The 26,888-nt window shown below is 34.5% G+C and overlaps 1 protein-coding gene and 1 pseudogene across 1 annotated transcript in view; both read right to left on the bottom strand.

The window, feature by feature from the left end:
* Positions 1–26,888, bottom strand: part of PTPN4 (protein tyrosine phosphatase non-receptor type 4) — a 363,873-nt gene that overhangs the window by 66,266 nt on the left and 270,719 nt on the right. Inside the window, 3 exon segments of the mRNA XM_077151764.1 lie at positions 805–930; positions 15,196–15,264; positions 25,395–25,567. Of these exon segments, the coding sequence (XP_077007879.1) occupies positions 805–930; positions 15,196–15,264; positions 25,395–25,567 (368 nt within the window).
* Positions 16,987–20,493, bottom strand: LOC143677542 (proline-rich nuclear receptor coactivator 2-like; annotated as a pseudogene).

The following is a 26,888-nucleotide window of genomic DNA, read 5'->3' as shown; positions in this document are numbered from 1 at the left end:
TCTTGGGCTGACAAACATCCCATCAATGAGAAAGCTTTTAGATTTTAGTGAATTTATTAAATATTAGTGTGTATAAAATATTTCTAAAAAATACTTCTTCAAATATTATATGCCATATAAAAATTTAAAATTTTATAAATGAGCCTTTTTGGTAAACAGAGTCTGTCCATTTGCTGTTAAACACTTGTTTATCATTACCCAAATTACATACATTTATTATGCAAAATTTGTTAATAATATCAAATTAACACAATCAACATCTTTGGCTAGTACAAATTAATTAAATTAATTTTAAATGCCAAACTAAGTACATTTATGATTAAGTGCTAAGTCACACAGTGCTTCTTAGCCACCTATAGCTAAACTGGTGGGGACTTGCATTGGAAAATAGTGCTAGAGCAGTGGCTGGGGGCCTAAGTAACAAAATCACAATCACTTGGAAAACATTTTCAAATAACCTATGCTCTCCTAGAAATTCTGCTGGGAATCCACAAGAAAAAGGATTATGTCAACAACAAGCAATTGAGATTTTAAGTATATTAACAGATCTAGATTTACTGGCTAGGGCCCCCTGTGTGAAAGTGAGGGTCCTTTATCAATTCCCTACTCCCTTATTTCCTAAGGCTATTCCATGCCACTCTGCAATGAGCTGCAGAGTAAGAGGAAGTATTGCTCTGGAGCAAGAAAAAACATATATGACTCAAAGAGTTAAATTTTACATTTCCAGATCTTGAAGCAACGGAAATATGCAGCCATTAATTTAGAAATTAGGAAGACGCACAACTGATACAGGTCTGTACTTACTGATTAGGTGTTCCAGGTGGAGACCGTGAAGGAAGGCTTTGTGTTTCTAACCTGTCATCAGATAGTGAATTTCTGCTTACTACTTCCCAATCCATTAATTTCCGTGCCAAGGGCTTACTTGGGGATCTGCAGAAATAATTTAAATAAATATGTGAAGTTTTATTTTTAGATCTGAAACTATGAATGAAATCCTGGAATTTGTCTTAATACAACATATTTGAGATAAGTCAATGTACAGAGTTTACTTATAAGAATTTAATACATTCAGAGGCTATTTACCAAATAATTTCCTACGAAGTTCCTTTCCTTCATATGAAGAAGAAAGGAAAAAATAGGCTAGGGAGAGTAGGAGAAGAGAGAAGAGCAAAGAGAAGAAACAGGAAAAAGAAGGAATGTTGGGTGGGTGAAGAAAGGGAGTAGTTTGCTACCTTATTCCTCTGCTTAAAGAGGCCAGGGCAAAATGATAAAATTATGTATATTACATTATATTTATGCTTTTTAAAAAAAAACCAGGTTGGCCAGTGGACTTTTTTCTTTTTCCTTTTCTGTCCCTTTCTTTTTGTTCCTTCAGATTTAAAAAGGCTAACTATTCTGTCCTGTAGTTGGGAGCAGAAAGATGTTTTATTATTTATCTAAATATTGTCATCTTTGAAAAAGATATTGAACTAAGGTCTTTTTATATGCAAATTCACATACCAGCCCAAATCTGAAAATTGGATTTCTCACTGAAAATATAAGGCATCTATTTAAAAGCCTAGCTTCTTGAGAGGCAGAATTACATTACTGAGGCTAATATGAGTTAAACTAATTATATAAAAATATATAATAAAAATCATCTTGTAAACTGATAATTTTATATTTCAGTGACAAATTCAGTGAAGCACCCAAATTACATATGTTATTTTCCATTATCACAATTAAAAAATTCGGATCCCATAATCTTACTATAAAAACCAGATCTTAAAAATTTAGGTAGAAGCATCTGAATGTGTAACATTTAAAAAAGACTATTTTTGGTTCTAGTTCACAGGTTTCATAGGTTCATCTTTTAGACTTTCCAATAACAATAAAGAATTGTACTTAGAATTGTACTGATATCTTAGCTTTTCAGGAATTTTCTCAGTTGGCAGTCATTTTTCACCTCTCATCATGTACCACGTATGCACTTTTATATGGGTAAAAAAAATTACTAAGAGACCCAAAATACCAAGGTACAAAGCAAATGTAATATTAAGTCTGCCAATTAACTGGAAATAAATTGAGATCATTAGGTAGAACAATTCTAATGTCCTTAAGTTTGCAGTTACATTGTCAGTTTAATATCTCCTTTCCAATATGTTAAATATGTAAAAAGAAACTGACTAGATTAAAAAGCCCATTAAAGCCGACCAAAAAAATACATTAAAATGTTCTTATGTATGTAGTAGGAAGCATTTAAAATACTTAAGAGTATTTAAGAGTAGGGACCCTAAATCTGGCCTTCTGTTGGACAAATCGCCAAGTTTCTATATCTAAATATTCAATTCTACTAGTACAATTTATGATTCCTAGCTTCCTGCCTACCTCCTTAATTTTATGAAAGATAAGTACCTAAATTTTCATTATATTTTAGTATATTAATTTTATTGAACCAAAATTAATTTAAGTTATTTATGAATCCACACCCCATAAGTACCTTATAATTTCAAGTACTCATACCCCAAAACTTTTTAGTTTGGCTTAATGACATCTTTTAATTAAAAAATACGTGAGCATTTTCTAAAACAAACATAATGTTATTGGTTTAAAAAACAAGACACCCAGATTTTATTTTCCATAAGTGAATTCAAAGTAATTTAAAGCATGACCATTTCCCATTATCATGAGTTTAAATTATAGGACCTTTTGACTTGAAGACAATTGAGGTAACCATCTATCCAAACCCCCCATTTTGCAATGCAAATTATCATATCAGTAACAAAAAATGAAAATAAAGTATAAATGTCATACTTTGGATTTTTAAAAAGATTACTAAAATAAATGGTAACATTTATGGCTCTTTTATTAATATTAATAAAACTATTCTTTTCTCACATAAAAGAGTTCATTAACTATAGTCAGGAGATCAACTAGTTTCATTTTCTAAGAGGAGGGACAAGTCATCTGAAGGAGGAAAAAAAAATCCAACATACCTTATATAAAGCTTCAGAAAACTTAACTGTTGTTAATAGACTAAACATAGCTGGAAATGCTTTGCATTTAAAACTAATGTTCAGGATTTTATGTTATTAACAGTTTTAACCTCAGAGACCCACCCACTGAAGATTGCTGTCTATGTTTCCTGTTGAGTGTGGAAATTTCAGAGAAAAAAATACCACACTGCATCAGTATGTTTGCATTGTGGTAAGTTTATTTTCTGACCATAGCACCTTATTTTTCTGCTGTATGGGTACATTCTTTTGCTGTCTTCTTAGAATATTATCATATGACAATTGAAAAATATGAAAGGAATTTGAAAAGTCAATATATCAGAAAAGTAAAATAGAATAACATTCAAGTATTGCTGAAACAACCATCTTATGTGAAAAGTATAAGGAAAAATTTTTTTTTATCTATTTGTGTTAGCAAATAAAGTTACAAGATGGGACCAAGAGCTCTGACATTTTAACAAAATAATTTAATCATTGCCGAACCATTAGAATATTTTAGTCGATATGCATTCGGTTATCACATTAAAAACTGATACATTATAAAATCAGATATGATCATAATATTAAAACATTGATACTTATAAAGAAAGTCATCTGCTCATGATAGTAACCTTAACATATAAATATACCCATAGTATTATATTAGGACATTATATTACTACAGTATAATGAGTCAACAAATCACATTTCTGTGTTTTTTTTAATAAATAGCAAGCTAGAAAAATAGTTATGCTTTTAATTAGGAAAAGATTTTAAAGAGGTTTAAAAATATTGTTATGATGTAGTTATAACAGTAAGAATCAGCAAACATTTATTCTGATTTTTAGCAAGCATTGAGATGGGTGTTCCAAATAAGTTACAGTACTAAAACCTAGAACAAATACATCCTAAGTTAAAACAACAAAGCCAAAAGGAAGTAAATTCTTTCTTCCTCAAGAGCAGATACAAGAAAAACAATTTCAGGTTAACATTTTATTGTACATTTCGCCTGTGTACAGGTTTTTAATACTTCCTAACAGAAAATAAAAGTATCTAAGACTGTAAAAGGGAGGATTTTAAATAATTTCAGCAGCTATGTCTATTAGGGTAGGTATCCTGTGTTATGACTTTCTTATTTTTTCCCTTCTGAAATATCAAGGCTATTAATGTAGCACCCAAGATTTATATTTAATAGAAAAAATAGACATTTGCTTTATGAATTTAAAAACAAGATATAATAATAAATCAACTTAAAAACATTGTCAAACAAATGCTGAAACGAATTATATCATCCAAATTCAAGTAAACCTATCATAGCAAGAGGCTGTAGCCCTAACCACCTGAATCCTTTCCACATCAGGGCACATGCATTGACTGTGTTTCTGTGGGGTAGATTTTTCATAGACAAAATCAGGATGAGGACAACTCAAGAATTAAAAAAAAAACCTGCAGGTAAATTTTATTGTTTGAACACATAAAAAAGATCAATGATTTTTTTTCAAATGTCCTTACTTCAAGGATATTTGTAAATACTTCAATTTAACTCTCTAAATTAAACAAACAAACAAAAATGCAAGTCATATTATATCCCTATCTTGCTCTCAGCCCTCCTTTGGGCTTTTATTAAAGTTAATAAAATCCAAAGTCCTCACCATGTCCTAGCTCTAGATCATATAAGGCCTAGCTGCTATCTGCCTCTGGAACTAGCTCCCATACCACTCTGCCTTGCTCAGAGTTGTTCACTACCAGCCCATTTACTCTTTTTGAAACGTACCAAGAAGGCTCCAGCTTCATGGTCTTATGTTTGGCTAGACTCTTTCATTATATCGGATATAATAGAGATATAATCAGCAATCATTATTTTAGCTTCATGTGATAAGATATCTGAAGATAAATATATGGTACCCAAATAAAAAGGAACTTATCTATTTCTCAACAATATTAATGAAGAATGGAAATGGGCTGGAAAACATGATATAAGAGTTGTTATATTTCTCAAAAAAAACCAAAAAAACAAAAAAGAGGCAGGGCAGGATGGCGGATCAGTGAGAAGTGGAATTTAGTTCATTCTCCTGAGATGCTAGGAAATAGCCAGGAAAAATAAAGAAAAACTGCTGGGGCTACATCAGCGACACACAGCATAAACCAGTCTGGACAGGCTGGACTGGCTGAGATCTCACACAGGACTATAAGCCCCCCAAGCCATGGAGGCCGGCACTCCTTTCCCATGGGTGTGGCAAGCTGGTTCCCCAATGGGAAAAGAAATAGACTCTACTAGCAGCAAGGGCTTAGCTCAACCAAGCTTCACTTGTGAAACTAATTAAAAAATTCTGACTACTGAAAATAAGCCCCCAGCACAGAGAGACCTGGAATAAATGCTTAAGGTACTAGGAGTTTTTGCCCCAGCAGGGAGGGGGCAGGGCTGATGGGGGGAGACAAACCTGAGGCTTTTCGAGTTTGACAGCAAGAAATACTACAAAGGAGCTGGACCCCAAGAAAAGGGAGCACATAGAGCCTGGAGATACATAGAGCCATGTACCAACTTAAGTTCTTGAATGACAAACCAGAGGAGTAGTGGTTCTCTGCACTAAAAAGGATTTTTTTCTTTTTTGCTTTGTTTCTACTACTTAACAGTTCATTAGATAGAAGTGGAAGCCTTTTCAGGTTCCAATACTGTTCCAGGCAACTGAATTAAGATTGTCTGAGAGACAAAGCAACTAGTCAGGTGAAAGGAGTTAATCCCCTAAAGGGTGTATCTTCCCCAAGAGAATGGTGCTGTCCAGCTCAAGCAGAATCCCCCCTTCAAGGAATTGAGGCCCCAGGGACTGGAAAACTGAAGCAATGAATGCCAACCTACAACCTGACCTCTGTCTCAGCTATGCCCATGGCAGGGTGAGTATGCTGAAATTAAAGACACCACATCACTTTACTCTGGTGGGAAGCCACAGGTAGAAAAGTGCCACACGCTGGGTAGAATGGGAAAAGCACAGCGTCTAGAGTCTTCATGTTAAAATTTGTTAACATGCTGGGTCTCACCATCAGGGAAAACTGATGCAGGCTACTCTTTCCTCCTAAGATGTGGGCCAGTTCAGTTTGGGAAAGTCTGACTGGGGTCTATAATATGGGAAGACCCAATGCAGAAAAAAAAAAAAAAAGAAAAGCTTCATATAGGCAGGATAAATGGAAAAACAAGAACTGAAAAATTCTGATCAGTTAAACAGAATCTATGCTAAAGGTCCACAAAAAGTTGATGAGTGCCAAAGAACAGATAGAGAACAAAGCCATCCAGCAAGAAAATCCTAGGTAAAAGAGTGAAAACAATCTCCAGAATAAACTAATTAAGGAAATCAAATCCTAGAAACCAGCTAAAATAACAAGTCAATCAAGGAAAATTGAAGATATGGCTCAGACAAAGGACCAAACCAACAATTCAAATAAGATACAGTAGTTGAAACAGTTAATTCAGGATGTTCAAACAGACATGGAAAATATTATCAAAAGTCAAACTGGGTGAGCAAAAAGAAGAAAGAGAAAGTTTGAAAAAAAGCAAATCACAGAATTTATGGGAATGAAAGGCACAACAGAAGAAATATAAAAAAAGGAAACTTACGATATATTTGAAGAGGCACAAGAAAGGATTAGTGAATTAGAGGATTGGACATATGAAATTTGGCACACAAAAGAGAATACAGGGAAAAGAATGGAAATACATAAGCAGGGTCTCAGGGAACTGAATGACATTATGAAGCATCTGAATACACATGTTGTGAGAGTCCCAGAAGGAGAAAAGAAGGTAAAAGGAGGAGAAAAATTAGTGGAGGAAATAATCACTGAACATTTCCCATCTCTTATGAAAGAGATAAAACTACAGATTCAAGAAGTGCAGCATACCCCAAACAGAACAGATCCAAATAGACATACTCCAAGACAGTCTTAATAATGAGACTGTCAGATGTGAAAGAAAAGAGAGAATTTTGAAAGCAGCAAGAGAAAAGCAATCCATTACATGCAAGGGAAGCCCAATAAAGACTATGTGTGAATTTCTAAGCAGAAACCTTGGAGGGGAGAAGACAATGGTTTGATATATTAAAGATTCTAAAAGAGAAAAACAGCCAACCAAGAATTATATATATATAGCAAAATTGTCCTTCAAAAAACACAGGGAGATTAAAACATTTTCAGACAACCAGTGAGAAAATTTGTGACCAAGAGACCAGATCTGCAAGAAATACTAAAGAGAGCACTACATGCAGATAGGAAAAAGCAGGAGAAAGAGAGGTTTGGAGAAGAGTGTAGAAATGAAGACTATTAGTAAAGTAAAAAGAGAGAGGAAAAAAAGATATGACATATGAAATCCGAAAGACAAAATGGTAGAAGAAACTACTGACTTTACAGTAATAACGCTAAATGTTAATGGATTAAATGCCCCAATCAAAAGATACAGACTAGCAGAATAGATTAAAAACAGGACCCATCAATATGCTGTCTACAGGAGACTACAGGAGACTCATTTGAGACCCAAGGACAAAAATAGGTTGAAAGTGAAAGGTTTGGAAAAGATATTTTTTTGCAAAAAAGAATAAAAAAAGAGTAAGAGTACTTATACTAATATCCGACAAATTAGACTTGAAAGGTAAAACAATTAAAAGAGACAAAGAAGGACATAATTTATTAATAAAAGGAACAATTCAACAAAAAGACATAACAATCACAAATATTTATGTACTGAGATAAAGTGCTACAAAATACATGAGGCAAACACTGACAACACTGAAGGGAGAAATAGACACCCCTATGAAAAATCTTGGAGACTTTAATTCCCCACTCTATCAATGTTTAGAACATCTAGACAGAGGATGAATAAAGAAACAGAGAACTTGGATAATATAATAAATTAATAGACTTGAGACATTTACAGAACATTATACTCCACAACAGCAAGATATACATTTTTCTCAAGTGCTCATGGATCATTCTCAAGGATAGACCATATGCTGGATCACAAAGCATGTCTCAATAAATTCAAAAAGATTGAAATCACCCAAGACACTTTCTCTGATCATAATGGAATGAAGTTGGAAATCAACAACAGGCTGAGGGCCAGAAACTTCATAAATATATGGAGGCTAAATAACACTCTTAAAAAAACCAGTGGGTCAAGGAAGATATCACAAGAAATATCAGTAAACATCTTGAGGCAAAGGAAAATGAAAATACAGCATATTAAAATTTCTGGGATGCAGCAAAGACAGTGCTTAGGGAAATTTATTGCCTTAAATGTCTATATTAAAAAAGAGGACAGAGCAAAAATCAAGGAATTAACTGTTCACTTGGAGGAACTTGAGAAAGAATAGCAAACTAACCTCAATGCAAACAAAATGAAAGAAATAACAAAGATTAGAGCAGAAATAAATGAAATTGAAAACATGAAAAGAATTGAGAAAATCAACAAAACCAGAAGTTGGTTCTTTGAGAAAATCAATACAATTGATGGACCTTTAGCTAGTGTGACTGAAAAATAAAAAAAAAAGAAAAAAAGATATATAGAGAGAAAGGATGCAAATAAATAATATCAGAAATGGAAGAGGGGAATGACCCTGCAGAAATAAAGGAGGTAATGAGAGGATACTATAAGGAACTATATGTTAATAAACTGGACAACATAGTTGAAATGGACAATTTCCTAGAAAGGCATGAACAACCAACATTGTCTTGAGAAGAAATAGATGACCTCAACAAACCAATCACAAGTAAAGAGATTGAATTAGTCATTAAGAAGCTCTCAAAAAAGAAAAGTCCAGGACCAGATAACTTCATATGTGAATTCTACCAAGCATTCAAGAAAGAGAATTAGTATCAGTCCTCTTCAAACTCTTAAACAAAAAAAAACAGAAGAGGAGGAAAGCTACTAATTCATTCTATGAAGCCAACATCACCTACATAACAAAGCCACACAAAGATACTACAAGAAAAGAAAATTACAGACCAATCACCCTAATGAACATTGATGCAAAAATCCTCAACAAAATACTTGCAAATTGAATTCAGCAGCACATTAAAAGAATTATACACCATGACCAAGCAAGGATGGTTCAACATAAGATCAATTAATGTAACATACCATATCAGCAAATCAAAGCAGAAAAACCACATGATCATCTTGATTGATGCAGAAAAGGCATTTGACAAAATTCAACACCCTTTCCTGTTGAAAACACTTCAAAGGATAGGAATATAAGGGAACTTCCTCAACAAGATAAAGGGAATATATGAAAAACTCACAGCTAACATCATCCTCAAGGGGGAAAAACTGAAAAATTTCCCCCTAAGATCAGGAACAAGACAAGGATGTCCACTATCACAACTTTTATTCAATATTTTGTTGGAAATGTTGGCCAGAACAATTAGATGAGAAAAAGAAATACAATGCATCAAAATTGGAAAGGAAGAGGTAAAACTCTTACTGTTTGCAGATGATATGTCCAAACCCCCCAAAAATCCACAGCAAAACTAGAGCTAATAAATGAGTACAGTGAAGTGGCAGGTTACAAGATCAACACTTAAAAATCTATAGTGTTTCTATACACTTGTAATGAGCAATCTGAGAGGGAAATCAAGTAAAAAAAAATTCCACTTACAGTTGCAACCAAAAGAATAAAATATTTAGGAATAAATTTAACTAAGGATACAAAAGACCTATACAAAGAAAACTACAAGAAATTGTTAAAAGAAATCACAAGACCTAAATAAATGGAAGTGCATATCGTGTTCATGGACTAGAAGACTAAATAGAGTTAAGATGTCAATTCTACCTAAACTGGTTTATAGATTCAAAGCAATATCAATTAAAATCCCAAAAACTTACTTTTTAGAAATAGAAAAACCAATAACCAAATTTATCTGGAAGGGCAGGGTGCCCCGAATACCTAAAAATGTCCTAAGAAAGAAAAATGAAGTCAGAGGTCTCAAGCTACCTGACTTTAAGGTGTATTATGAAGCTACAGTGGTCAAAACAGCATGGTACTGGCATAAAGACAGATATACTGACCAATGGAATCGAATAGAGTGTTCAGATACAGACCCTCTCATCAACGGACAATTGATCTTTGATAAGGCAGTCAAGCTAACTCACCTGGGACAAAACAGTTTCTTGAATAAATGGTGCTTGGAGAATAGGATCTTCACATGCAAAAGAATGAAAGAGGAGCCACATCTCACAACTTATACAAAAATTAACTAAAATGGATCAAAGACCTAAACATTAGATCTAAGACCATAAAACTGTTGGAAGAAAATGTAGGGAAATATCTTATAAATCTTATAATAGGAGGTGGTTTCCTAGACCTTACATCCAAAGCATAAGCACTGAAGAAAAAAAGAAATAAATGGAAAATCCTCAAAATTAAACACGTTTGTGCATCAAAGAACTTCATCAAGAAAGTAAAAAGACAGCCTACAGAATGGGGGACAATATTTGGAAATGATATATCAGATAAAGGTCTTGTATCCAGAATATATAAAGGGATGGTTTAACTCAACAACAAAAAGATAGACAACCCAACTATAAAATGGGCAAAAGACATGAACATACTTCTCAGAAGAAGAAATACAAAGGGCTAAAAGGCATATGAAAAGATGCTCAACTTTCTTGGCTATTAGGGAAATGCAAATCAAATTTGAGATACCATCTCACATCCACGAGAATGGCCATTATCAATAAAACAGAAAATGACAAGTGCTGGAGAGGATGTGGAGTAAGAGGCACACTTATTCACTGTTGGTGGCAATATAAAATGATACAACCACTCTGGAAGGTAGTTTGGCAGTTCCTCAGGAAGCTAAGTACAGAATTGCCATATGATTTGGCAATACCATTGTTAATTATCTACTCAGAGAACATGAAGGTAAGGACACAAACGGTCATTTGGACACCAATGTTTTTAGCAGCATTATTTACAATTGCGAAGAGATGGAAACAGCTGAAATGTCCCTCAACAGAAATTTGAGTGCCTAAAAAAGCTGTGGTATAAACCTACAATGAAACATTATGCAGCTGTAAGACAGAATAAAATTACGAAGTATGTAACAACATGGACGGACCCTAAGGACATTTTGCTGAGTGAGATTAGCCAGAAACAAAATGATAAATACTGTATGGTCTCACTGATATGAACTAACATTAGTGAATGAACTTGGAGAATTTCAGTTAAGAACAGAGACCTTCAGGAGATAGAAATAGGGTAGATACAGGGTAACTGGAGCTGAAGGGATACAGTTCATGTAACAGGACTGACTGTAAAAACTCAGAAATGGATAGCACAATACTATCTAACTGTAATACAATAATGTTAGTACAACTGTGCAGCTAAATGTGCAAATGATAAGGAAGGAGGCCTGGAGGCACAAATGAAATCAGAAAGACAGATGATAAAGACTGAGATAATCTAGGAATGACAAGAGTGTATAATGATAGTGACTAAATGTACACATTTAAAAATGTTTTTGCATGAGGAAGAACAAAGGAATGTCAATACTGCAGGATGTTGAAAATAGATGGTAATTAATACTTTAAAACTTTAACTTATGTGTGAGACTAAAGCAAAAAATGTTTATTTGGTACAAAATTTATATTTTGACTAGTACATTTCCTAATATAACTTATGTGGACAGTTAATTGAACAACTAAGTACACAGAACCTTGAGTAGGCACGAGATTTTGTAGGTTTGTCCAGAGTCATGCCCCGATAAATACCAGAGTGATTTAAACAGTGAATAAAAAAGTATTTGCATAGTCCCCTTGGGGTAACAGCAAGAAAGGGGGAAAATTTAACTTCCCAATGTGGAGAATTCTTGATAGTTTCACAAGCAGTGGGGACAATCAAAGCAATAGTCCAAGCCCTCAATCTTGGGGTTTGTTCATATAAAACTTATCCTTGCAAAGGATAGGCTAAGCCTACTTAAAATGAGGCCTAAGAGTCACCCCTAGAGAACCTCTTTTGTTGCTCAGATATGGCCCCTCTCTCAGCCAACACGACAAGCAAACTCACTGTTCTCCCCCTCTCCATGTGGGACATGACTCCCAGGGGTGTGGACCTTCCTGGCAATGTGGGACTGAAATCCTAGAATGAACTGGGATTGAGAAAACCTTCTTGACCAAAAGGGGGAAGACAGAAATGAGACAAAATAAAGTGTCAATGGCTGAGAGATTTCAAACGGAGTTGAGAGGTTATCCTGAGGTATGGAGAGGCTGGGGGGAACTGCCTGAAAATGTAGAGCTGTGCTCCAGTAGCCATGTTTCTTGAAGATTTCTGCATAATGATATAGCTTATGCAAAGTGACTGCGTTATTGTGAAAACCTTGTGTCTGATGCTCCTTTTATCTACCTTATGGAAAGATGAGTAAAACATATGGATTAAAAATACATAAATAATGGGGGGAACAAATGTTAAAATAAAATTAGTATATTGAAATGCTGGTGATTGGTGAGGGGGAGGGGTAAGGGGTATGGTATGTATGATTTTTTTTCTTTTTATTTCTTTTTCTGGATTGATGCAAATGTTCTAAGAAGTGATCGTGGTGATGAATATAGAACTATGAGGTGATATTGTGAGTTACTGATTATATACCAAGAATGGAATGATCATATGGTAAGAATGTTTGTTTGTATCTCGTTATGTTTAAAAAAAAAAAAAGAACAGAGATAGGGTGCAATGGTAGTTCAGTGGTAGAATTCTCGCCTGGGAGACCTGGGTTCAATTCCTGGCCCATGCACTTCCCAAAACAAAGAAACAAGCAAAGAAAGAAAGAAAACAAACAAAAATTCAACAAATGGCCCTGTAATAATGGGATACTCCCATGGAAAAAGAATGAAATGTGACTCCCACCATACAGCATACAAAATAAATATATAAAAAAACAAAAAATGAACAAAGAAAAACAAGTGCTAGAGAAAATGCAGAGAAAGAGATGTACCTATTCACTGTCAGTATGGAAATGAGAGGTCTAGCCTCTTGGAGGGCAGTGTAGTGGTTCCACAGGAGATTTGGGATGGGGTTGCGGTATGATCCTGAAACCCCGCTGCTCACTATATAACTAGAGGAACTGAGTGTGGGGACATGAATGGACATTTGCACACTGGTGTTTCTGGTGGTAGCATTCCTGATCTACAACGAATGGAGGTGGCATAAGAGTGTAACAATTGAAGGATGGAAGGGGGAACTATGGTGTATACATACAATGGACTACTGAGTGGCTGCAAGAGGGAATCAAGTTGTAGGGCATGCAACTAGGTATATGAAACTTAAGGACTATATGTTAAATAAAATGTCAGGAACAAAAAAGCAAATATCATCATGCCTTAATCATGATAATTTAACTACTGATAATATAAAATTTCGGTGAATTAAAGTTGAGAGCATTGGTTATCAGGTTGGGGCTTATTGTAAAGGGTTCTAGATTGTAAGCTCTTATAGCAGTCACAAATATTTAGGGGATGAAACTGTTAATTCTAAATTCTGAGATACTGGGCTATTTGCATATAACATGGTCTTTTCCAGAAACTTTGGGTGTATATGTGACATGTGAAACTCAGAGCTAGAGCTCTGAAGCCACAAGAGTCAGAAGTACCCCATACAGGAATGGTTTAAAAAGTTGAAAAAGTGATCAGACATTGAGTAGAGATAATGAATGAAGCTGATCTGGACAGGACTAAGGTATATAGAAGACTGGGTAAAGGATGATATTGTCCACATTTTAAAACTTCAACTTCTATGTGAGACTAAAGGGAGAGATGTTTATGTGGTGCAAAATTTATATTTTGGGTAGTGCATTTCCTAATATAACTTGTATGGTCAGTTTAGTTGAACATCATAAGTACATGGAATCTTGAATAGGGTGTGAGATTTTGTTGGTTTGTCGAGTTTAGCATGATGTCCTGATAAATCCCAGAATAATTTGGGCACTGAATAAAGAAGTGTTTGCAAAGTCCCTTTGGGGGGATGAGAAGAAAGGAGGACATATTCAACTTCTTATGTGGGGAATGTCTGATATTCTTGCAAGTAGTGGGGACAACCAAAACAATAGGCTGAGCCCTTGATTTTGGGGTTCGTCTCTATGAAACTTATTCCTGAAAATGATAGGCTAAGCCTATTAAAAATTAGGCCTCAGAGTCACCCCCAGAGAACCTCTTTTGTTGCTCAGATGTGACCTCTTTCTCTGGCCAACTTGGCAAGTGAACTCACTGCCATTCCTCTTATGTGGGACATGATTCCAAGATGTGTAAGTCTTCCTGGCAACGTGGGACAGAAAGCTTGGGATAAGCTGAGATTCAGCATCAAGAGATTGAGAAAGCCTTCTTGACCAAATGGGAAAGGAAAGAAAAGAGACAAAATAAAGTTTCAGTGACTGAGAGATTTCAAAGAGAGTTGAGAGGTAATCCTGTAGGTTATTCTTATGCATTATATAAGGATCTTGTTTTAGTTTATGGTGTATTGGAGTGGCTAGAGGGAAGCCATTGAATTGTTGAGCTGTGTTCCAGTAGCCTAGATTCTTGAAGATGATTGTATAAAGATACAATGTTTACAAATGTGACTGTGTGACTGTGAAAACCTTGTGTTTGATGCTCCTTATATCTAGAGTATAGACAGATGAGTAAAAAATATGGATTAAAAAATAATAACAGGGAGACAATGGATAAAATAAATTAGGTAGATAATAGTAGTGGTCAATGCAAGGGAAGGGTAAGGTATATGGTATGTACAAGTTTTTTCTTTCTTCTTTTTATTTCTTTTTCTGGAGTGATGCAAATGTTCTAAAAAAATAATCATGGTAGTGAATACACAACTATGTGATAATATTGTGAGCCATTCAATGTATGCATACCATATATAGAATGTATGTGTGTGAAGATTTCTCAATTAAAAAAATTAATAAAAAAAGCAAAAAAACAAAATGGAAATGAACATTCTAATAAAATGTTTTGTTTATAAATACTATATTTGATTCATCCTAGTCTGAGCTACAATGCTTTATACAGTTAATGCTCATTTTAAAAAATTTAATGAATAAACTAGATAAGCCAGTTTATTAGTCCCTCAACATAATCTATTGCTTAACTGAAGCAAGGATTATGAGATAATTCTACAATCACATTTGGTAAAAAGAGTTTTAATAATTTTAATATTCCTTAAGAAAAACTTCAGTTGCTGAAATAGAAGTGGCTTACCTTGCAAATATCCTATCTTTATTTGCCTTTTCTTTGCCATATTGAACTGACTGGACTTCGGTTCTCCCACTGAAAAACATAAATATGCACAAAAATAAAATGTGAAAGAGAACTACTACAAGATAAAAAACAGCACTCAACATGATTTCACTGAAATTTCAAAAGAGACTAGATATTCTGAGCAGAGAAAAGGAAGCAGAGGGTGAGAAGAAATGACTGGAAGGCATTCTATTTCTACTTGGATGGATTAAACTTCACTACAGTATCCATTAATGAACATAGATGTGTTCCACAGCCACTTCATTTTCAGTTATTTCCTTATTTGAGAGCGACAATGAATGAAATAGTTCTGCATAAGAAATTTCTTCCCGGCTATGTCCTGGAAAGGTGCTCGCTTGAGGTTCAGAGATGGGTTGCTATGCCCCAGCTCTTCTAAACCCTGCCCTCTCCCCTATAAGTATGGGATTTTACTAATATTTCCAATACTCATTAATGAAGGGGCTGAAACTTAGATCTTGAAAGACTATTCTTTCTTTTGAACAAATTCTTCTTTCTCCTCTACTACTAATGAAGATAGATATGAAGAATGATTACACTCTCAGTTCTGTCCATGTCCAGACACAGACATCTTTAGATTTTTCTGTAGGAGGGAAGTAAGGGCAGAAATATGGTTGAGCACTATGGGATTTGCCTTGAAGCTGATTTGTATAGCAAGAACACTGTGAGGTGAGGGGAACTGATCTTTTTCCAGGGTACACCAACATGTTCAGACCAACCCTGTCAATAGAAGCTTTGTTTTCAGAGGACCCTTTGACTGACACAACATGTTCTGAATGAACATAAATTTCTAGTATATAAAATATAATCATATAGGGCAATGCAAAGGTGGGCCAGGGGCAGAATTATCTTCTGCCATGCCGGAGACTCAGGTTCGACTTCCAGAGCCTGCCCATGCAAAAAAGAAAAAAAAAAAAAAAAAAAAAAAAAAATATATATATATATATATATATAACCATATATAAATGTAATTATCTAATCTACATAAAAGCAGCCAAATATAGATTTGTAAAGCAAAACAAGCAATTTTAAGACCATTTTCCATGGATAAGTAAAGATAAATGTGGACAGAATGGCAGGTTTGTGAGGCTTTAATGGGAAAACCTGTACCATTATCATGATTTTTAGACTTTGAAAAGTTGGAAGTTTCCTAATATAGTTCTTCTAAGAGGGATAAACTATACTTGTAATTGGGAACAAGGTAAACTGAGGTTCACCACTGTTTTGCATTCCCACATGAAAAATTATTTGAGTCCCCTAGCTTTCTTGGAATCAAAATAAGTGTGAGTATGAAATGGTTGGTGGATGAAGTTATAAATCTCTCTGGTGTCTCCAGCTCCATCTCCCTGTGTAAGCAACATTTCAAGCATGACAATACCTCTAGTATACACAATCACTGCTTATTATGATGAAAAAACTTGTTTATTTAGTGCATACTTGTTAGGATAGGGCTATATCCAGCTAAACATTTTCTACGTTGCAATTCCTATCTCATTGATAAGATTAGTAATCATTTTCTTTAATAGACAACAATTAAGCAAAATAAGACGTGACTATAAACATTGGGCACTTTGAAAAATAGTCCATGGTAGATACAGTATAATCACAAAACTACCTATTTACATTCTAAAAACTGAAACTGAGATTACTCTCCAAAAAATAGGGAATAAGCTAAAATATCCTATATAATCTTTCCCGGAAAGAGCAATCACATTCAGGAAATAAACAGCCAGGGAAATATGTTATAAGAAAGAAAATGCAATAAAGAGTATTTTGTATTTTTTTTAAAGTTCTTAAGGACTACAAACAGCAAACTTAACTTTCACTATTATAGGAATATATGGTTAATTTGATTTAATGCTAATTGAGCTGTCAGAAGGTATACCAGCTCTTTATGTTCAGGTGGCTGCTGGTGGATGCTAGAATGCTGCTGCCCAGAGGGCTGAAACTGAGGCCTACTCTGGGATGGTCCCTAAAGGGGTCCCCCGATCTGACCTCAACCCTCCACCCCAACTTTAAGAGAAGGTAGTTTCCTATGCCAGTCCTGGCACCAGCCAGTCACTCCCAGAATTCAGTACACTGCTGCAGCCAGAGCTGTTTTGGAAGTCACTACGGGTAGGGCCGAGCAAAGATGGCTAGTCACTGGTTCCTGCTTTCACAACAAGAGCACAACTCACTGTTTGCCTTCTTCTGGCACTCCTGTAGTTATTCTAAAAGTCCATTCTGGCTCCAGAGTTAATACCTAGTTAATTCAAGTCCTTTCATTTTTCTTGTGGAGAGGACAATTTGTAAAACATCCCACTTTAACATTTTGTGCCTGTGCTTTCTCCTAGGTCTATATTTACTTTGTAATCTCAGTTCTTTTACCAGGGGTCTACTTGAGTTATTTTGATTTATCTCTTGGTTAGCTTAATTTTACTATTAAATAGCTTTTCTTTCAATATAGACTTACAGATGTTGTATTCCTTCAGGTTTTGCTTATTGAAGAAGGTCTACTTGTTGACTTCAGTATTGAACAGCAACTAAGTTTAATATTCTTTTTTGGGGGAATGGGTAGAAAAAATTACTTTTAATTTCATACTTCAAATTCTTATATGTATTTTAAGTATTATACAACTTTGTATTTAGGAGATCAATATTAGACTTGGGGCAAAACTGACATCTGAATTTATTTTGAGAAATATAACTTGGCCATTCTGCTTAGAAATATCAAAAAGAGCTATGAAGTTAGAAAATAAGCAACTTACAATAATTTTTTATTTAACTCCCTCACTCACTTTTTAAACTCACTATTGGATTAACTGTTGCTTTACATTTACCCTTAAGATAGATTCAATATGTTACTATTTTTAATAAGTGGTCCCCTGGGTTGCACTTAGGACAGAAAAGAAAATATACTGGTATTGTGCAATAACCTGTGCTAGTATCACAGGTTACAAAAATAGGCGAACATCAAAATAGATTTTTAAGATTGGAGGGACCCTTTCATAATTATCTTTGGGCTTAAAGAAAAAAAACCAATATGTTTTCTTAAATTAAATAGAAAAGGAAAAAAAAACAAAAAACAGCCCCGTACTGCATTTCATATCTCTTAAAAATACGAAGTGTTTTAGCAGTTGAAATCTTTTCAGTTACAATTAAAACTAGGGTTTACTTTGAAAAATAGTTCATAACCGAACCAATTATAACATACATACACTGGCACTTTAACACAGGGCAAACTCTAAATACAAATTAATCTGAATCTTTAAAATTAGACTATAGTATAAAAAAAAATCACGGTCTTACATTCAACAAATTCATAGTAAAATATTCTATTTTTGTAGGATAAAGACCAACAAAATTTTACATATGCTACAAGTTTATTACATGTATTTACATGCCTCTTTCTTTCCTAGGTACATAAAATTTTCACATTATAAAATTCCCTATGAAATGTCAACCTCTACAGGGATCATTTGAGCCCAGATTACTGTTAATATAGCATGTGCAGTCCTAGAATACAGAAAATATATACTGAAAGCTACTGAGTGATCACAATATACAATTCCTTTAAAAAATGGTTTTGGAGTATTTTCTGGCAGATACCTATCCACTGCATGTAAGAACAGGGCCACTGGGGTGTACTGCCCCTCATTCTAATAAGCCCTTAGTGTCCTTTCACGTAAACCACCATACAATTTACTAAAATGTATTTAACTATTCATTAAGGAAAATTCACATTTTCTCTTGGTAGCACATCAGGTTGTTGGCATATTACTTGTTTGAGTGTTCGTAGGATATTAAATTTTCAAACGTTAAATTAGTTCTCAATCCTTCTGTTTTAGCCAGATGTTTGTAATCTGACTTACTAGCTTTCAAGAAGTAAATCTACTGATCCATGAGTGATCATTTTAAATTTGTGGTTTCCCTTAACAAACATTAGAAAAAAGATTTCTTTGTCATTCCCCAAATCTACACTTGAATGGTTTCACATGAGCTATTCAATTAAGAACAGACAATATCAAGTAGTCACTAATAATTGTTAAGTTGCACTGATACTACCATTACATCATAGTGCCTCAAAATACATAAAATAAGTGAGATAAAGTCTAATTATATTTTCTACTTTAGCAGTTTTACACAAATACATTAATTTCCTAAAAAATTTTTTTCAGACACTTGACAATTAATTGTGATACCTAAGTTTAAATATTAGTATTTCTTATTTTATACCTGTACTTTAAGCAAGGTTTTAAATAGAAATGTCATTACTTCCTTGCCAAACTGCTTAAAGGAAACACAAACCCAATGGCTTGGTGGTTTAAAAGCACTTGGTGATGGCAGCTCACTACTAAATGATTATGACTACATTTGGCTCCAGCATCGTTCTGACTAGTCTGAGACTTAAAATGTAAGCTGGAACTTGATAAGCTACAGTTCCAATTTTGATTATTTGGAAAAGGTACTTTGTTCTTACTCCAATTCTGCATGGTCTGCAATGCAGCTGCTAATGAGTTAAAACCATGTATTCTTTCTTTTTTCTTATGAACACTTTTTACCCAGGAATTCTGGTCCTTGGTCTTCTACTAAGCTGTTGTTAGTTCTTACTAATATTTCTAGATTAGGGGTCTGGAATGTTATATCTTCCTCCACCACCCATCTTCAGATTCTTTGTCACCTTTCAGTCTGCTTTTTCAGATTACAGGATTTCCACTACCCATCCTGTTCCCTGCTGCCAAGCCCAGCTAACAGGTGTTGCTTTCTAATAGTGCTTTTCCTTTGTATAAATACAGAAGTTAGAAGTTCTTATGGGCCAATCTATTGAATTCAGCCCAGGAGCTCAGACCAACAGCTGAACGCCCTCAGCACGAGTTTGACAGAAATCCTAGTGACTTCAAGCTCTGAACTATGGGGTGGGGGTGAGGATGGAGGGGGATCTTACTCGATGTTGAAGACCCTCCCATTCCAGGGAGAGAACAGGCACTGAGCGAACAAAGCCAAGAACAACAACAAACTACCTGTTGACCACCCCCTAAGTTTAATATTCTTGGATCACATTTTCTTTCCTTAGGACTTGGTAGACAGTGGGTGGTTAACAAGCTATATAACCTAAAGAAAAGTTTATTTGGACTGCAGAGTGTTTAAACATATTAATCCAAACCGACAGGCCTTTAGCAAGACTGATCAGGAAAAAAGAGACACAAGTTACATTATCAAGAATGAGAAAAGCAACACTACAGATTCCAGGTATATTTAAAATAAAACAGGAATATTATGAAGAACTTTATGCCAATAAATTTGACAAGTTAGATGAAATGAATAAATTCCCTAAAAGATGTGAACTTTTAGAGTGAACCAGAATTGCCTTCTATCTAGTAAATAAAATACATAGTTCAAAACACTCTTAAGAATAAAACTCCTGGCTTCATTGGTAGTCCATCAAACTTTTAAAAAGAGAAATAATACCATTACAATGCAAATTTTCAGAAAACTGGTAATAACAGAATATTTCCCAATTAACTCTATTAGGCCAGAATTATCCTGATACCAAAATCTGATGACATAATAAGGAAAAAAACCCTACAGAATAATATCCTTCATCAGCACAGATGCAAAAATTCTAAACAAACTTTTAGTAAATTAATTTGATGTAGATAGAGCATAGAATGTTCAACAGGATTGATCATAAAGATCCAGAAATGGATAGCACAATACTATCTGATGGTAGCACAATATTGTAAAAATGAAGATGAGGGAGTATGGCTGAGGGAGGGGGGCTGGGGGCATGTATGCCCTCCCCCTACGTGGGACATGACATCCAAGGGTGAAAGTCTCCTAGTGAAGTGGGAGATGACTCCCAGGGTTGAATTTGGCCCTGGCATCGGGGGATCAACAATTCAGTCCTGACCTCAAGGGAGAAAAGAAGTATAACGAATAAAGTATCAGTGGCAGAGAGAGTTCAAATAGAGTCAAGAGGCTACTCTGGAGGTTGCTCTTAACACAAGCTTCAGGTAGACACTGCTACCTATCATAACCTCCCAAATCCCAACCAGGACCATTCCAGCCCATCTCAAAAACCACCTAGGGCAGTATGTAAGATTCCACAAGGGTTCCATGCACTAGTGTAATTTTCCAGAAACCTACAATCTCCAGATGGGTCCCTGGACAAGAGAAGTCCTGAGACCTAGAAGACCCAGTCTTAGCAGAACATCAGATAGTACCATCTTCCTATCTCGTATTAGTGGCAGCCCCTTCCAACATGAAAAAGTTAGAATGGCCATAGCCCAAACACCCCTAAAGAGAAGGTAAAAAGATCAAAGGTGATGGTGGAGTTTTACAAAGAAGATAGGATTTAACAAATAAATATGACTGCTGAACCATTAAACTGATATCTCTTTTAGTTGCCAGTATCATAGAGCAGCTAGAAGTAAAAACCTAAAATTGTGGAATTGCAACCCATGTCAAACTCTGAAATATGTTCTACAACCAATTGTGGTACTGTGTTTTGAAATTTATTGCTTTTTTGTATATATGCCATTTTCAACAAAAAAGAAAAAAAGTCAATTGTGGTGATAAAAAATATGTAAGTCTTCTAGCCTCCTAGATTCTAGAGCAGTTAGAAGGAAAAATCTGAGAGAATCATATGGTAGCCCTGACAAACTCTGGAATCTGTCCTGTAACTACTTGTTGAAGAATGTTTTGAAAACTATTGCTTTTTTAATTTCTTTGCTTTGTGTATACGTTATACTACGCAATAAAAAAGTTAAAAAAATTAAAAAATTAAAAAATAAATAAATGAGGCTAGTGAGTATGGTTAAGGAAAGAGGTGTTGGCATGTATGATCCCAGAAGGAAAGATAGAGGATAAAGATTGGGATGGTATAATTTAGCGATCCTAGAGTGATTAAATGAAAGTTTTACTTGTAAGTTCATTTTTTCAGAAACTTAAGGCTTCCAGGTTGTTCCTATGTCAGACAAGCCCTGAAACCAGAGCATCAACCTTTCCCCTACCCCATAATGTTGACACTCCTATTCAACATGAACAAGTTAGAATGGTCACTGCCCAAATATTTCTGAAGATTTTATGAATGATCAAATGAGAGGGAGAAGTTGTGACAGAGAAGAAAGGATTTAACAAATGATTATGACTACTAAAGCGTTATATAGGTATTTCCTTTTAGTTTATAATGTACTAGAACAGCTAGAAGGAAATACCTGTTATTGTGGAATTGTAATTCATATTTTGAAATTTGTTCTATAACTACCTGTTAAACCGTATTTTGAAATTTATCACTTTTCTGCATATATGTTATATTCACAATAAAAATGTTAAAAAAAGTCAAAGGAGCATCAAAGGAAAAAAGAAACAAAGGAAAAAAAAAGAAATGAACTATTGATACAGGCAACAATATGGATCAGTCTTGAAATAATCATGTTGAGTTTTTAAAAGAGGTCAGACATATACCATATGGCCCAATATACAGAAAACTCTAGAAAATGGAAACAAATCTTTAGTCACAAAAACTATACCCATGGTTGCTTGGGGAAGTGGGTAGGAGAAAGGGATTATAAAGGGGCATGAAGGAACTTTTGAGGGTGATGGTTATATGTACCTTTCTGAAAGGGGTGACAGATTCATGGATGTATACATTTATTAAAATTTAAATAGTGCATGCCAATCATACCTCAATGAAGCTGTTAACAATATTTTATTCACATTTTTTTTTTTTGCTTGGGCAGGGCACCGGGAATTGAACCCGGGTCTCTGGCATGGCAGGCAAGAACTGTGCCTGCTAAGCCACTGTGGCCCGCTATTTTATTCACTTTTAAAACTGTGGTGACTCCATTTAATGGTTCATAACCTCACTTTTCTTGAAAAAAAGTATAAACTGTTAATACCATGTCCATGCTTCCCTAAGGACAATAATAACCTAAATGGCAGGTTGTCCCTCTCCCTGTCAATCTCAATTTTTAAAATCTTATTTTCTGATCTTGTTTTTTACTTTGGCAGAACGTTCCTTCTGTTCTAGTGATGATTCTTCTTTCAAACTGTTTTTTGTATTCAGACTACAAAATCTATACACATCATATCTACTATATCATATTTAGATTTTCTATTTGCTCTGGCATAGTTAGGATAGTTTTCTTGATTTTTCTTCTCATCTTATCTGAGTCCTGTTTGAATTTTCTTTTGAATTATAGTTGAAGGCTGAATATAGCATTCTAGTCATTTCTTTGTAGCCTAAAATGAAATGGTATATGGGTGTATGTGTCTATGTGTGTGACACAATTTCAAGAAGAGAGGAGAAAAGAAAGAATTCTGGTAAGTGTAGTCCTTGTATATAACCCAGGTTGCCACTTGACAGAATTTTACCTAAATACTCTAAGGAAATACCTGTAGGTTTTGTACAGTTCTCTCATTTCACATGGGACCCTTGAAATTTGTTGTCTCTGATAAGACTCAGTACCAGCAGGTAGGGGTTTCTGCTGTTTCCTTGACTTTTACCCTTGATCTGAAACATTCTCTCTCAGTCTATCTACCCTTAATTTGAGCCTTACTTTTCCCAATACTGCTTTCACGAAGGTGAGAGAGGAGTTAAAAACAACACCAAGCCACTAAGGAATCAGGTGTGCCTTTGTTTTGGTTATAATTTTCTTAATTCTGTTGAATTATTGCTGAATTTGGGGGCTTCTTTTACTTTTCTTCCCACTCTTTATTTTTAAAGGGATATATTTTACTTAGTTTTATCTTATAATCTTTATGAAATTACTAATTGGGCATTTGTAAATGTTTAAGGTTTACAATGTAAATCTTTTCTGGGCCTCATCTAAATATTCTCCTTAAGAACATATAAAACGAACTCATTCAACACATAATGGTCATGGGTTCTATTTATTGAAAATGGAAAATCTTATACTGTAAAGGAGAAAAGAAAAATAACACCTGTTTTATTAGAAGATCATAAATAACTTTCCCTACATGATTCTTAGCAGGTTCTACTTAAAAGCTAGCTAGCTTTTATGGGCCTTACGAATTCCATAAACAAAACTGATCAGATCTTAATAATTTAGCTTCTTCAAAATTAAAATTACCCTTAAAGATTGCTTGCTGCCTTCAGAAAAAAAAGCTATCAAGAATAAACAATAAAACAATTTCAGGAAAAGGAATCTGAGATATTTTTTCAATGACTAAATCTGATTTTACTTAACAGCTGTTTTGACTTCTTCACAATAGAGGGTTTGAGAACTCCAAATATACTAAATTCTAGATAAAAACCAAAGCAATTGTATGCTCATACAGAACATCATATCCTGTTTTTCACAAATACAATAAAGGTGCCAGAACAAAGAAAAGTTTCCTTGTAAACATTTAATAAAGACAAATGGAATTTATAACATCTATCTAGATCAATAAGATACATGATTAATTTACTTTAGAAAACAATGACCTGGATATCGTCAATTGAACGGGGCCTCAACACTGGTGTATATCACAAGAATCTACAGAACATTTTACTGATACAAACATAGAGGCCTCATTCCATAAGGCTTTTTAAATTTATATATCTCACGGGAAATTTTTATTTTCATTTTATATAAGACAATAACAGTATTATTTAAATTACTTTTCCATAGATAGGCCCTGATTAATGCAAGAGCTACATTATGGCATCAAGACGAACAAGAATTACATTATAAATTACCATCACATCAATTTTTATTCTACATATTTATTACCTTCAAGGATGTAGCACAAAAATACCATTGCAAATAAAGTTACTATAGCCAATTTTCTTCAATATATTTTCTCAAATATAGATCAGGTAGGTTCGTTTATGAATTACATTGGATAGATTTCCTTTATTTATTTAGCCTGAACAGTTGATAGTTATAGGGGTGTTTTACAAGTCAAAGGATGGTTTTTGCATTTTAAAGTATTAAATACCAAAAACCAAATGAATGCTCTAACGACTTGTGGAGAGAAGTTGCAACTCTTTCGAATTCTGGAGTTCAGTCTGCTACTTGTGTTGTGCTTTTTGTTTCTGCTCCATGAGGATTTTGAAGGTGGTAGGCATAAAAATTCTATGATCTCCATAAAAAAGACCTTTATTTTTTAGGAAGGGAAAATTCAACAATAAAACCTTAATGCAGAATACTTACCAGTACCTGAATTTTGAACCCAATGTAAAATAATGTGCAAAAAAATTCTTTTGAGGTGGAAGTGGTCTGTCCAAACGGAAGAATGTGTGATGTTCTACACATGCTTTCCACAAATTTTTACATGCTCTGTAATTCACCATATTAAATCCCAACAATGTTTCTCTAGATTCATGCTGTAAAATATGACAAAATGAAGAGAATACCAGGAAAAGATCAGAATCTAATGCTCTATTTAATTCACTTTTACAGAGAAATTATAGCCTTGGAAACACTAATCTCTCCAACATAATTTTTACCTATCCAATAAAAAGGCAGTAAATAAATTGAACAGTTCATAAAATGTGGGCCTTTTTAGTAATATTACAACTATTAGGAACTTTTACTTTAGATCATAGTTAAAGTAAGTTTAAAAAGTTGATACATATTTATTTCAAGAGTTATTAGCTATGATTGTTTCAAGAATTGTAAATTAAACTTGAAAATATATCACAACTTCTAATAACAACCCAAATTTTTAAAATCTGTCTTGATAGTAAATAAGTACATAGGCAAATTTAGCATCTCTAAATGCTACTATGTAACTCAAGATTTATAATAGTTAGCAATAGAAGCATTTCTTTTTCTACAGGTTAGGCAGAAATTATATTTTAAATAAATGAGTTTATTGAAGTAAGCCACCTATGGCAATGTATGCATCTCATAAGTGTACAGCTTTGTTTTCACACAATGAACAGGACCATACAACCGTGACTAAGATCAAGAAACGGAACATACTAGCACCCCTGAAATATTTCATCTCTTTTTTTTCCCAGTGGCTACCTTATGATAAAAGGTAGGTGCAAAAGAAAACATACTGTATGATTCTTAAAGTTCAAAAATAAGCAAACTAACCCAAAGTGATACAAATAACACTGTGTTTACCTTTTAGGAGGGTTAATCTCTAGGCCCCTGGAATGCGGGACTTGATAGGATCATCTTTCTTTGCCTGGGGGCTTTGGCCACCGGCCAGAGTAACACATGATTTATGATGGGGCTTTGGGCCACATGGTATTAATTCCAACTTCTAGAGAAAATGGAAACTAAAGCCTGATCTATAAGGAGTGCTAAGAGACTAAAGATCAGTCAGATGAGCAGAACATGACTGAGTCCCAAAACTCTGGGCATCAAAGTCTGAGTGAGCTTCCTTTGTTGGCAATCAATATTCGGTGTGTGCTGCCACAGACTGTGGCTGACAGGAGTTAATGCCATCTGTGACTCCATGAGAAAAGGATGACTGGAAGCTCCACTTTCGGAACCCTCCTGGGTTCTATCCTATGTGTCTTCCCTTAGCTGGCTTTAATCAGTGTTTTTTTCCATCACTGTGAGTTTTATAGCTTTCAGTGAATTCTACTAGTCCTTCTAAAGAATTATTGAACTTAAGCATGATTTTTGGAACTCCTTGAACTTACAACTGGTATCAGAAATGAGTAGCAGTCTGGTGTGTGGACTCTGCTG

The sequence above is a fragment of the Tamandua tetradactyla genome, chromosome 3, assembly GCF_023851605.1.
Source record: "Tamandua tetradactyla isolate mTamTet1 chromosome 3, mTamTet1.pri, whole genome shotgun sequence".
Classification (NCBI taxonomy): domain Eukaryota; kingdom Metazoa; phylum Chordata; class Mammalia; order Pilosa; family Myrmecophagidae; genus Tamandua; species Tamandua tetradactyla.
The sequence above is the reverse complement of the archived record's forward strand: the minus strand, read 5'-3'. Positions and strand labels throughout refer to the sequence as shown.